The following is a 13,444-nucleotide window of genomic DNA, read 5'->3' as shown; positions in this document are numbered from 1 at the left end:
CAGACACTAATAAATGTGAAGACGTGAACCTACTGCAAAGTGCAAACATCACTGTTCTGTACCTGCAAGCAGCTGTATTTAAAGTTGGCACTCTTTAAATACTTCACAAGCAAATACATTTTATTGAAAAAAATTATTTTGGTACAAAAATATAAAGCCTATTCTGATTGGATGGCTCAGGTTTTTCAGGGTTTTTATTTTAGATTCTCAATATAATCTTCTAGTTGTTTGATAAATTATAATTTCTAGAAAAATGGGTTTGGATATTAAAAAAAAAAAACAAACTTCATTCTGGAATGCATGAATACAATTCATACTCCATCTGTGGGGTTATCACCTATTTATATAAAAAACCCCAGCATGCTGTTATGGTTTGAAGGCAAATTTGGGGTTTGGTCAGATGAGAAGAGCTAGAGTCACTATATAAGAGGTTTATTTGTGGATTTTGGGTTTTCTGTGTTACCTTGCACAGCAATACAATGGGAAAACTTTGAGATGCAGAAAGCCATCTACAGGGAGCTTACTTCTAGCACAAGGTAAATAATTTATTCCTCTTTCTTTAAAAGGGAGAAAAACATTTCATTTTGTTTGGAATTTCTCTTGTGCTGAATTTTTTGTAGTTCCACATTTATCAACAGGTAGATTTTAATAGACTGTGGACATTCTTGGGAAAGGTGTAGAACTACTTCCAATTTTTTTTTTCTTCACTGTTTGATTACAGGATCATGCCTGATGTGGGATGGTAATGTCAGGTTGCTGGAAGTGGAAATAAGAGTAGATGAGACAGAACGGTGTCAGGCCTACTTCTAGCCACTAATATAGAACCAGCACAATGGGGAGTCGCAGAAATGCTACTGAAGGACCTGCAATAGAGAAAAGCCCTTATAACAGGAGTAACAAATACAGGGATTTTTCCACTGCCCCCTTGACCATTCTGTGCAACAAACATTGCATCCATTCATTGTCCACACAGCTACAAGAATTCCACATGCTGTAAAAACACAACACTCGACACACCGTGCAGGTCAGAGATGGACGATGGGAAGGAGCCACAAGCGCCAGTCGGAAGCACACCATGCACCACGGATGCCAGTCTGTCTCATACATGCAGGCTCCTAGTCTACTGCCATTCAGATACCTCTAGGCTTTGCTTAGGGTAAAACTCTGGGTAGTACAACCATTAGCTCATTCCTTAGATGTTGGTGTTTCTGTGGTTTTAACAAGGGGGAAAAAAAGAAAATGAAAACATTTTACAGCTTCCATTGTCTGGGGATTTGTTGAGAAAAATGGGAGCTTCCTTCACAAAATACATTCTTTGTACATATTAGAGCACAGATGAAAGAAGAGCTTAAGAGACACTAAATGCTCAATTGTTGCACTAATGCTCTTGGCTTGCGCTGCAATTGCCCCTGAAGTACATGAAGTAGTGTTTTCAAAACAGTTCTGTGTGAAGTTTCAGAGAATGTGTCCAAGTCACCAGTACAATGGGTGTGTTTGAGGCAGTCAATGACACTGCTGGAAGAAGAGTTTCTCATTTTAAGGCCACTGCTAAGAGCAACACAAACACTCCCCCACAACTCCCAGAAGCTAATGAGAGCTATGACTGAATAAAAAGCAGCATTCACATTTCTCATTGTGCAAGCTGTCATGAACACAATATTTAGGATTCAGTTACTTTCATTATTGACATAATACTCAGGATTGCATGCTTTAACACCAGGATCACCTTTTTTTTTGCTGTCCATCATTAAAATATTAGTTCTGGGTCACCTGCTGTCCCATGTTCTCCTTAGCTTATCTCCCTACTTGCCTCAGCAATGCCAAACCCACTGTTCACTGCTAGAACACATATACACCAAAGGTGAGGATCCAAACCAAGTAATCTCCCTTCTGACCCTTGTGGATTCTTTTTTTAGTATGGTTGCAACTTCTTCTTTCAGTTTGAGTTTACTAAATGTGCCTGGTGGCTCAGTAAATCTATCTCACTTCAGCTGTCTCTCACTGGAACAACCACGGCTCTAAGGAGTGGAAAAACAGGCAGAGGCAAGTCTCACTGGGACATGGACACAAAGATAACAGTGCTAGGATAAAACCAGTAGGGCATTATTATTATCTGTAAAAACAGCTGTTTCTATCATAAAGAAGATCTAAGGTTGTTATTCAGACAGCACAGGAAGATTAGTGCCAATTATCACATTAACTATGGGGGAGCCAGTTCCCAATCCCAGCTTATAGAATACTATGGAATTGCTGGAAAAGAGATTCTGTAGAACTAGCATGAATATAAGTGCAAAGGAAAGACACTGAAGGGGAAAATTTCTGAACTTTAGGTCTGTACCATAATCCTGGAAGGACAGAACACCAACAAAGGGTTTGCGAACACAGAGTGTAAAAATATGTCCTTTTCCCCTATATCACTCTGCTTCTTTCCCACCTTTTTACTGCATTTCTTTTTTCATCCACTCATTTAATCCAATTTCTTTTCATCCTTTTTTTTTTTTAATCAGCACATTTCACTCAATTTTGGCTATGCAAGAGAGTGAAGCAAATAATTCATAAGAAAGCCTTTTCTGAATCACAGCAGCCTCTTAGTCTGCCTACTTGCTATATAATAGGACATCTAGATGGGGCTATTACTGTTCCAGGACTGGAAAAGCTCTACCCTTTTGGAGGAGTGTGTCTATCACTATACAAATAATTCATACAAAGCTAATGCATGACATAAAACATGCTTTCTGAAGTGTGCATTTAGGAAAGTGAAAAATTTGTATGACTAATATAGAGTAAATGTAAAATTCAAACTAATTATTTTGTTGCCCACGCACACACATTATTTTTCCTCTTCCACCTCTGTTACCAAGTGTTGTTAAGTGACAAAACAGAGAGGAAGAGATTGTGCTCAACAAAAAAACACTAGCAGGGATAAATGGCAGATGAAGCCATCACTCTGAGAAGTGATACCTTATCATGCTAAATTCCCATGGCCAAAAAGAAACTAGTGCATAACACTAGCACATGAATAACCCCAACATTCCATATACACCCCGAAGCTAAGCAGCAAACTCGGACCTTGCTCCATGTTCCAGCTGCATGGAGCACTACTACAGCACTATCAGCCACCTATGTACAGAGAATGAAGGGGAGAGGGATCATTAAAGAGAAACACAGATGGCAGGGAAGAGTTCAGGAGGAAGGAAAAAAGAAAGAAAAACCCAGTTAATAAAAGGGATTAAATTAACTTTAACTTAAAATTCAATTAAGTGATGACTCAAAGTCAAAGCAGATTGCAGGTTAAGGCTGCATCTTTCTCAGTACTAAGACAGCCTTTGATTAAGTTTCATTTTTAGTTTTAAAGGTTCTGTCAGAAATGAAGCACAACACAAACATATGATCCTGGCAGTCTTGAAAACAGGGTCAATACTGAGATTTCCTGAGCTTTGGCAAGGTGGTAGTACAATACAAAAGCCAGACTGGGGAAAAAAATCAGGTTTGGGGAAATCAATGCCTTCTGTCTTTTAAAGAGAATGAAGGGGAAATCAAAATTATTTTCCTGAAGAAAATATGAAGTACAAAAGCAATTCTCTTCTAGGAATCAGTTACAGACTGCAGGGGAGTCTATACATGCTTCAGTTAAACACACAGCAGTCAGCTCAAGCATCATCCATTCTTTCTCAATTTAGCAATCTTAGTCATAAATTAGAGAGGCCATTTCATCCTCTTCAGTTTTAGAGCAATTAATAACTACATGCTTGCCATATGAAAGATATATTGAGTAACACTGGCTGTAGTGGCCTTATGGTCGAGTACACAAACAAAAGGCCCCTTAATCCTTCAGGCTGTTTCCACACCTCCTACAGAAAGCAGAGCAAGCAGGTCTCAGGGTTTCTACTTGATCAAAACACAGACTAAATATATGCATTGGATAGAAGGGGCAAAAAGTTGGGGTGAATTTTCATTAAATATTTGAATTTTAGATCTGAGCCTGAGTTATTCCCTTTGCTAATTTTAATAATATAGAATTAGCTTGAGTTTTTTCTGTATCTATCCTCATGTGAAAGTTAACAGCAGGATGAACAAAGACACTGCAAACTGGATGTGTCAGTGCTGGAGGGAGTGAAGGAAGCCACTTGTGTGCTTTGTGAGGAGTCCCTGTTGCATCAAGAGCTTCGCAGAGGCAAAGTTTCAGGCGGCCATTACCGCAAGCATGGGGGCACTCATTCTGCAGAGTCATCAGGAGAGCCATGCAAACCCAGCAGGTGAGGGGGCTTTCTAGGACAGGCAACAGTTCCTGGAACACACAGAACCATACTAGACAAAGTCTCCACCACCACTTCCATACGTTGGGCTCGGGTACAGTTGCTCTTCCCAAGCAGCTGGGCAGGCACACATGCGCGAGGCAGATAGCAGGGAACAAAGCTCCAACCAGAGCACACCCGGTGTAGACACAGTCAAAAACTTCTCAGCACACATGATGTCAATTTATAAAAGAAACTGGGAAACAAGGAGATAGCAGCATTCAGTGTTAGTCGCAGTGTGAAGAAGCAGAAACAATCAGGGTGCTTCAGCCATCAGAAAGTGTTCAGCGGGAGAAGGAAACTGGAGAGAGGCTGAAACTCAAAAAAGGCCTTGATCCAGCTCCCACTGAAGTCAACAGCAAAGTCATTCAACTACCTTAGAGTGCTTTCCAGCAGGCCGTAACTATGCCATCCAGAAACAAGGCAAAATTCACATTCCAGGAGGACAAAAAACATGATCCTAACACAGGAAACTGCTACAATATTAACTTCTGACAACATTCTCTTCACTGCATTAGTCAGCTGCTGAGAAATTCCGTGACATGGCCTACAAAGATGAGTCTGTAGTTTGGGTGTTTAATTAGCCACTTTATATTAGGCTGAAGGAGCTGAACAGGTACTGTGCCAATGAACACTAATTTTGCCAAGGGAAGATAATCTCCTTTGGGATGGTTCAGCTTCAGGTGTTCTGTGCAGAACGTAATGTGCCAGTGCTTCAAGCACTGATTGACCATGACACAGAAGTAGGTGTGGCACGAAAAATAAGATATTCTAAGGCTGGGCTGTTATTCTGCTAGTTCAAGTACGGTGACACAATTTGGAAAATGTAGCTTAGAGAGTGGCTCTGCAATATTCTTTATACAGACAGGTGAGATAAAAGACCCACTTACTAGTATAATAATTACAGCAGTTTGTGTTGAATTAGCTGTGGGGGACTACTTCTTTAAATATTAATATTAAACCATGCCAGCAACAAAGAAAAGGTATAGTTAAATACATCAAGGTTTAAAACAAGCTAGGATGGTATAAGGAGCTTTGTTAAGACTTTTTGCGGTGGACTTATTAACAATTCCAGAATAGTTTTGTTATAGATGCTAAAGCATATGGGAGAAAGTGGACACTTAGTGTGTAAGAGAAGTTGTGCCATATGTAACTATTACTGCTGGTTAGATTTATTTTTTTCTCTTGGCTAATGGGCACTATCAAAACACTAAAGCATCCTGAAGTGAGGTAAGAGGGGAGGATAAATAGGGTGGGTGAGAAGTGCAATGTATTAAAGAAAGAAATTATGCACAAGTTCACCTGCTGTTGTCAAGATCAAGACATGGAGAAGAGCATCTGCAATAGAATAGATGGTTTAACATCAAAAAGGAACAGAAAAGGGAAAAAAAAAGAATGAGTTAAATGAAATACTGGGAAAATGAAACAGATTTCTAAAGCAAACACATGAACATATACATATATATGCACATTCCTCACATGTGGGAAGGTTGAAGTGAGTATGGAAAATAAGCTTAAACACCCTCAGTTCCAAGTGGCCATTACCAGTGCAGCAGTGAAACTGGCGGGATCTGGTTTCTCTGTGGACATTCTCACACTGGAAGCCAGACACCTAAAATGCACAGCTGGATTCCACGTAAAACTCTCAGAAGCAGATAAGGGGAAATGCTTCTTGGTTTAGGTATCCACATCTAAAATGTGGACTGGGGATACCAGGTTAAGGCTAAGGTACCTAAGGTAATTCCAGCCAGTGTTCCTGATAGCACAATAATAATGTTTTTCTTTTCGTAAAATACTCTATCAATACATTGTCCTCCACTTCCTTCCATTTCAACATGTTTCTTGTCCTCCTTTTGTTCTACAAATGGCAAATTTCAAACTCTCATTTTGACCTGTTTAGGTTCTCAGCAATCACTTAGTGTCACATAGACAATTAGTTTTCCAGCTTCCCTTTTTATTTCATGGATCTCCATTGCCATTTTCTTCCATTAACATGCTTTGCTAATAATGAAACACACTCACTCTTTTTCCTCATTGTAACTTTCTGAACAAAGGCCATAAAGCTGCAGAATAATTTGAAATCATTTAGACTTCCAGATTTAAGAAATGACTATCAGCTGGTGGCTGCCAGGTCCTGTTTCCATAACGATTTGCAGGAAATCAATCTCACATTGGGAAAAATATATTATGGATTCAAAATACAACACTTGAAATATATTTTGTTTACCTTGTTAGCAAGGATCCAGCCTCCTTTTTTGCAGACATGCAGCTAAGAATGATAATTCACATTATTTGTCACAGTACGAGCTGCCCAATCCCTCATCTTTTCATTGATGGAAACAATGACTTCCAGCAAGGTAAACTCACTAATAATATACCAACTGTGTAATTTATTTCAAGATATAAGTAATGACACACTCTGACCATCCGTTAGTCAAACAGGGATTTCTTCAGCAAATTATATAAAAGAAATCAGGATGTTTTATCAAACAGGAGCTTTACTGTGAGTCAGAGTTGGAAAACCTGCAGAGCTGCTGCATATTTGCTCTAGAACACAATACCAAGTTAATATCAAAGCATGCACCCAAAGCTCCTTCCTCACAGTGCCAGATTTGCTCTCTGATCTACAGTGACTCTACACAGCTGTCAGGAATATTCTTAGAAATATAATCTGTACAACTGATTTCACTGTATCACCAGAACACAGCTAAGAGAACAACATCGTTTTCCACACCATTAATACTTTTAAAATCTTACAGTCACCCTTATCTTCACCATGGATGCATATTCTTATGGGAGATAAAAATATGGTACTGCCAAGCAGTGTCTAAATGCTGCAAATCTTTGAGTTCAGTGATTTTTTTTTTTTGCCTTTGAGCTTAATAAAAATACACATAATCTTCCACAATAGGTGTGGTATGAGACTAAAACTGTGAAACATATTTGCATTTATGTAGGCACTAGTTCTGTCTCTAACATTACAGCAGGAAATTATAAATTATATCCCCTAACACCAGCAGTAAAGTCATACAACTCTATCATATTGGATGTTCAGCACCCAAACTTTTTGTCATACTCAGAGATCCTTAACTTTGCTCAACATATAAGATCAAGTAGTTTTATTAGAAGAAGAAAAACTGATTTGCTTGAAAGGGAGTTTAAGTGCAGGAATTCATATTTTTTTCTTCAGCCAAAGTAGGAAACTGTCTGGAAAATCTCAGCTGTCTAAAATGACCAGGAGACCTTTATTTTGAGATTTTGAGCCCCGCAAGAACACTATCTCTTAGGAGAGAAATATTTTTAGGGTTTCAAAATGGTTGCCAAAGACTCAGACCAAAGAACTAACTTTTTCTTCCTTCCTGATGAAATTATCAACATATTGAAGGAACAGTAATATTTAAAATGTAAATGGATGGTTATAAGTTTTTCCCTTCTGAAATTTCAGATGTGGAAGAAGATTCAGTTAGTTATGCAAAGGCTGAAATACGTGCCTGTGAAGCACCACATTGAGAGAACTCTATGAGATCTCTGTGAATTTATCCCTTTGCCCAGGGGTGTTACACTGTGAGCCACAGGAACACTTCCCTACAATGGGAGATCAGTAAGAACCCTACAGCAATTTGGCATTCACCACTGGAGTGTTACAGAGAGCAAAGTGTCATTTCTCTCCTCAGATTGTACAGAATACAAATTTACTACGTCTGTGACAAAAAAAAATTACCATCCAATACTTTGCTGATGTGTTATTTCTCAAAAATGCTATCTGAATTCAACACAACACATTTTCAGTGTCTTGAGCAGAACCAAGGTCACACCCTGGCATAGGACCACTGACAGTATTTATCTAGGATTTCTTTCAAAATTCTATGAGTTTCCTTTCGTGATAGGTAACTACTACTTCACTGCATGCCCTAAATGTCAGCCCTGCTGCTGCTTCGTAAGAATGGACTAACAGTGTGTGTCTGCACGTGGAGGGGAGTTGGCTGACAAGAGGGCTATGAATCACAAATACATTTGTTGTTCCAGCAGAGCGAGTGCAACAATCATGAACTTCTACAACTGTTTGGCTTTTAAAATAAGGTCTTAGAAGCAAAACTCTAGCAGTCAATGTACTTTTCTAAGAAAACAGATGCATCCCAACAGTTTATTACTGAGACCCATCTAAACAAGATAAAAATGAAGTGTTGTACAGTCTTTTTCAAAGGCTGAGGAATTGTTATTAAAGGTTTCTTTATTACAATATTTAGTGTCAAGTTACTGTGTATATATAGGAAGAAGAACATAATTCGTGTTGTGTTAAAATTCACTATTACATATAAGGCTGCAGAGAGTGTTGCTCCTGTTAAAATCACGTATTTTATCCTACCACTAACATCCTGGCCATCTCAAAAGATGGGAATATCACTCATTTTTTTAAAAGAAGACAACAAAATAATGGCACATCCAAGAAATATATGCCACTCTTCTAGAAAGTATTTAGTTAATCCTCTGCAATCACAGGAAAGACCTACCTTTCAGAAAGGGCAAATTAATACATCCTTTGGAAAAACCTGTAAACTCTCTAGGGTTTGAATAAAGTACCAAAGCAATTTTAAAGCTTTCATACCAGAAGATATATATATATATATAGACAGACATACACACTTTACATATTAAGTATTTTCATTTCATTTGTTAGTTTTGGAGCTTGTGAGAAACAAATCCAAACAGTGCTGGTCACAATCAACTATCCTACAATCAGCTAATAAACAATATTCTCATCTATGTCATGTGAATCAATCTGGCAATATTGTCCCTCCTCTAGATCAGGACTGGCTGTCATTCCAAATGGGACTCAGTGCTAGTTTTTGAAAATACAGACTGTAAGATAGTAGCAAACTCATTCGAGATTGATAAAAATCATCTTTCCCCTTGTGCTGTCCAGTCATGCTGTGTGCACAGCCCACAGACATTCAATGTTTTTTAATTACTCCAGTTTCTTCTGAATTCATTGGCACGTTCCCCATCCAATCTGATGGCAGGACACAAATGTAGAATTCAGTGTGAAGACTGACATTACTTAAAATGCAGTCACAGATTTTAAGGCCAACCAGGATAAGGTTTCCAAATATGGTCTTGGCTGGACCTGCATTTTGACCTGCCTTGTGCCATAACAGTGAGTTTGCCTAAATGCAAATGCTTACAAAGAGTCAGTTGTACATGAAGGATTGTTCAAATACGTCTAAAGCACGTGATGTTTAGGTTGCTTGTCTATTCATGTAATTTAAAAGGCAAACACTGGAGCTGGTGCTCACCTCAACTACTCCACCAGCACAGTAAGTGCTGGACCATCTGGAGTGATGAACAACTTGATGTCAATTATTATTAACTCTGAAAGGCATTGTACTTATTTCTCCATAAAATGCACACAAATGCCTGGGTGTATGTGTCATTTATCACATTCGTTCCCCTTGAACTTGACTGATGACCCACTGACTTGCAGTGATTTCAGTGAGTAGTCTGGGTACTCAGGCTTGCGCGGTTGTCAGAGCTTAAAAGATCATAACAATTTATTGGCAGCTCCAGGAGGCAACGAATTAAAATACAGCTCCTAGTTAAGCATTAGTTGAAGCTCATGTCGCTGCAGGTATTCTGTTTCTCATTTTGTAGTGTAATGCTAATTGATGCACTCACCCTGAATGAATAGGGCTGGAAGAAAGAGCCACATTGTCCAAGATTTCAGGGCCCAAGCTTAAGCGATATGAATTCCTTTCAGCTTCTTTGGCCAGAGTTGTTACCTTGGGAAGCAAAATAACCCCATTTTACTACAATGAAATCCATTAATGAACAACAAAAATAAAAAGTATTTTGCATAGTAGTGCCTAAAGCATTTAAACATTTTCTTTTAAAACAAAGGAGTACTAATAGCATTAAGATACTAGAAATCCTTATTGTAGCACTTAGTATTTCCCTAAAGTAATCCTGTGTTAGTGGTCTCAGTGAAAGAATGCTGTGATTTCACTAAGAAGGCATTTCCTAAATCTCTTTTTTTTTAACTACAAGCATGTTTCAAGACAGTATATTAGGACAATGGCTATGAGTTCATTACATCCCCTGAATGTGTAGCATGATGTCTATTAGCAACATTCAAATATCAGTTAAAATGGAGAACATTAAGAACACAATCCCTGTGCTACATTCACGGAGCTTATCCATTTATTTTGGAATAGACTTCAATACTGCACAGCACAGTATGCCATTAAATACGCCTAGAAAATAGAGAGATTTGTACTCAAGCGAACCAAGCAGCATACACCACACGGTCTCACCAGAACAATTTGCAGTGCAGCCTTTCCCTGTCTCCTGATCTCTGCAGCCAAGAAGGAGCTTTGAGAGGTTTGCTCACCTGCTGGCTGGGCATGACCACGGTGTCGTCGATCATGGTGCTGTCACGCAGGTAGGAGGCGTGGCTCAGCGTGTGGGACCTGTCGGAACTGAAGGACCGCAGGCTGGGAGGTTGGCAGGATGCCAGAGCAATGCATCAGCAGCACAGAGGATGTTGCAAAGGTGTCATGACAGATCGAGTGGGAGAATGAGAAAAGCATGCTATTAGCAACACCATGCAGCTTCCAGGGGCAGCAGAGCACAGTCAGGGGAAACACAGCTTTAGACACCTCTGTTGTGCCACCTGTCTGACGGTGGGCCACAAAGCCTTTGCATTGACCTATTTGATTCCAAATGCAGAACCTAGAGATTAATCTAGATGACAGTTTATTTTATACTCACAAATACTTTAGATTTGGCTTTGTGGCAGGATGGTTTCCTCATAACAAAAAAGCATTCATTTCTGTTAAGGCTGTTTGGAGAACTCTGCTGCATCACACGAGCAAAAACTATGGAAAACCAGGATGCTACCATCCTGAAGAAAAGCTGGAATGACTCTTTCTGAAGCTTGGTTGGGACCTAATCTCTCCCCTTAAACTGTAAAGCAGTAAGCCTGGCATTGTCCCCTGGAAGGTACACACAGCAAGGCAAAGTGTGGCCAGCCGCAAGCTCCCGTGTAAAACAGAGCCTTCCTCTGAATGCCAGCAGCATCTGCAGGGATACAGCCCCAGTGTCAGCAATGATCTCGCTGTAAGTACACACAGCTCCACAGAGCACTGGTTGCTGTAGCAATGAGAGGTGCACGGCAGTAAATAAGCTGCTTCCAAGCACTGGCTCAGAATGTAGCCGCAGTATCCACCAGCAAAAAGAAAAAAAAAAAATAGACGAATACAACACCACAGAAGGACATACTGAGGTAAATGGGGTTTCTGCTACCAAATAGCATGAGTTTTGTCCTTTTTATGTTCACTAGCTGCAGTATGACAACAATGATTTTTAAAACCAGATCATCCACCTTCAGATGTTGTACGTGTACTCTGTGATGTTGATGTTGAGGAATATCGCACCTCTAACTGAAGGAAGCAGTTTTGTGTTCCTGGCTTACACATCTATGAGTAGTGCTCATAATGACTAACATGCTGGATCAGAACAATAGGCCATTTATCCAGATGCACAGAGTTTTAAGGGCTAATTCATTTTCAGCAGTTAGCAATAAAAGTCACGGGTTCATTACAGACATGAGTTTCAAACCCTTTAAGTGCATATCATCTGATTCAGACCACAGCTTTTTTTAACAATAGTTACATGCACTCAGTAATTTTTGATTCATTTACAGAAGCAAATGGTTATCTTATTTTTATTAGAAATATATGACATAGAAGAACAATCAGTGCTGTTGATCATTAGCTTATACTAGTGGCCTGTTCAGCATCCCAGGTAGATTGTACAAAACTGGAAGCAAAGATAGCCTTCAGAAAGCCTTGAGAAAAAGCAAACCAAAATTGAACATTTTTTCTTTGGTTGAGGAACCAGCCTCAGTAGCAGACCCCATTTGCCATCATTATCCTGTGTTCATTTCCATATTTGATGCTTCCAGAACCACTCTGCTGAGCCATGCAATGCTCATGAGAGAGTCACCATCCAAGTTGTAGGTTCTGCTATTCAGTTAACACCACGTCCTGGATAGATACCGAATGAAGGGAAGCCTGAATTGCATTTGGCTGCTGATCCCTATGGTGATTCTATCCATCCTCACTGCTACTACCACCACTCTGAGTAGCCCCCCAGTGCTATTCACTGTGTAGTACCTGTACATAAGCTCTAATAAATACAAAAGGGAACTGGGCTTTATCTGCAGACAGGATAGGCACATTCATGACTGAAGTCTGTAGGTAGCCAAAATATAATTGCATATTCTGGTATAATATATAATTATACATATTATATATAAATTCTCTGCTACACTCAATTTCAAAAGTAGAGCTCAGGTGGCACTGCCCTATCTGTGTGTTGGACCAGCTCAAAGAAGAGCAAACCAGGAGTTAAAAGGTTTGTGCTGCTCAGACTTAGGAATAAAGGTACTGATTGAAACGACAGTCCCCTTACGGACTGAGCACAGGATTTAGTGTTTATTATTGGCATAAGTACCCAAGAATTCCATGAAACATAAAAAAGCCTACCAAAATCAGACACAAGACCAACACCTAAGTGCAGATTCTTCTTAAATACAGTTGATACATCTGAAGTCTGAAGGGTTGCGGAACCAACAGCACTCAGCCCAAGAGACAGAACTGTGGAACCAGGAATGCTGCAACGCTCCTGAGCCTAAGAGTGTGTCTTGCCTGTGTGCACAGGCACGTATCACCCACCTCTAAATCCCGAATAGGGCCCTGGTGGTATCTACAAAGTAGGACCAGCACCCCCCATGCCAGGTTCCTACTCTGCCTGACTGAGGGACTTGCAGTGCACACTCGCTTCCCAATGAGCTCTAGACCAGTTGAGCATATCTCTTTTTTACATGTAAGTGTATATTTACATATGTTCTTTCATATGAAAAAAAAAACCCTGTGGTCACTGAACACTGTAAAAATGGATCTCAAAAATGTTTCTCAACAGCAGCATCATTTCTTTGCTTCTCCAACTCAACTTTCTACATACAGCAGGCCTCCAAAGTGGATGAACAAAGACAGGTGCCATAGGAGGAGATAGAGACAACAGGTGTTCATGCTATGTAATACCTACCTGGGCATGATGCTAATGAAAGCATATGGAAAAGAAAAATGAAG

The 13,444-nt window shown here is 39.7% G+C and overlaps 1 protein-coding gene across 32 annotated transcripts in view; it reads right to left on the bottom strand.

The window, feature by feature from the left end:
* The window catches only part of ANK2 (ankyrin 2), a 279,443-nt gene that overhangs the window by 40,336 nt on the left and 225,663 nt on the right, over positions 1 to 13,444 (bottom strand). For 15 of the 32 annotated variants that reach the window (XM_068188306.1, XM_068188300.1, XM_068188302.1 and 12 more), the window contains 2 exons: positions 10,681 to 10,783; positions 9,969 to 10,072 (listed from right to left, as the gene is read on the bottom strand). In XM_068188306.1, coding sequence (XP_068044407.1) covers positions 9,969 to 10,072; positions 10,681 to 10,783 — 207 coding nt within the window. Of the gene's footprint in view, positions 1 to 5,597; positions 5,634 to 6,522; positions 6,565 to 9,968; positions 10,073 to 10,680; positions 10,784 to 13,400; positions 13,413 to 13,444 lie in introns of all 32 variants that reach the window. The other 17 variants (XM_068188290.1, XM_068188296.1, XM_068188305.1 and 14 more) reach the window with 6 other exon arrangements.

Source organism: Anomalospiza imberbis, chromosome 4, assembly GCF_031753505.1.
Source record: "Anomalospiza imberbis isolate Cuckoo-Finch-1a 21T00152 chromosome 4, ASM3175350v1, whole genome shotgun sequence".
Classification (NCBI taxonomy): Eukaryota; Metazoa; Chordata; class Aves; order Passeriformes; family Viduidae; genus Anomalospiza; species Anomalospiza imberbis.
This window is presented reverse-complemented; position numbering and strand designations above follow the sequence as displayed.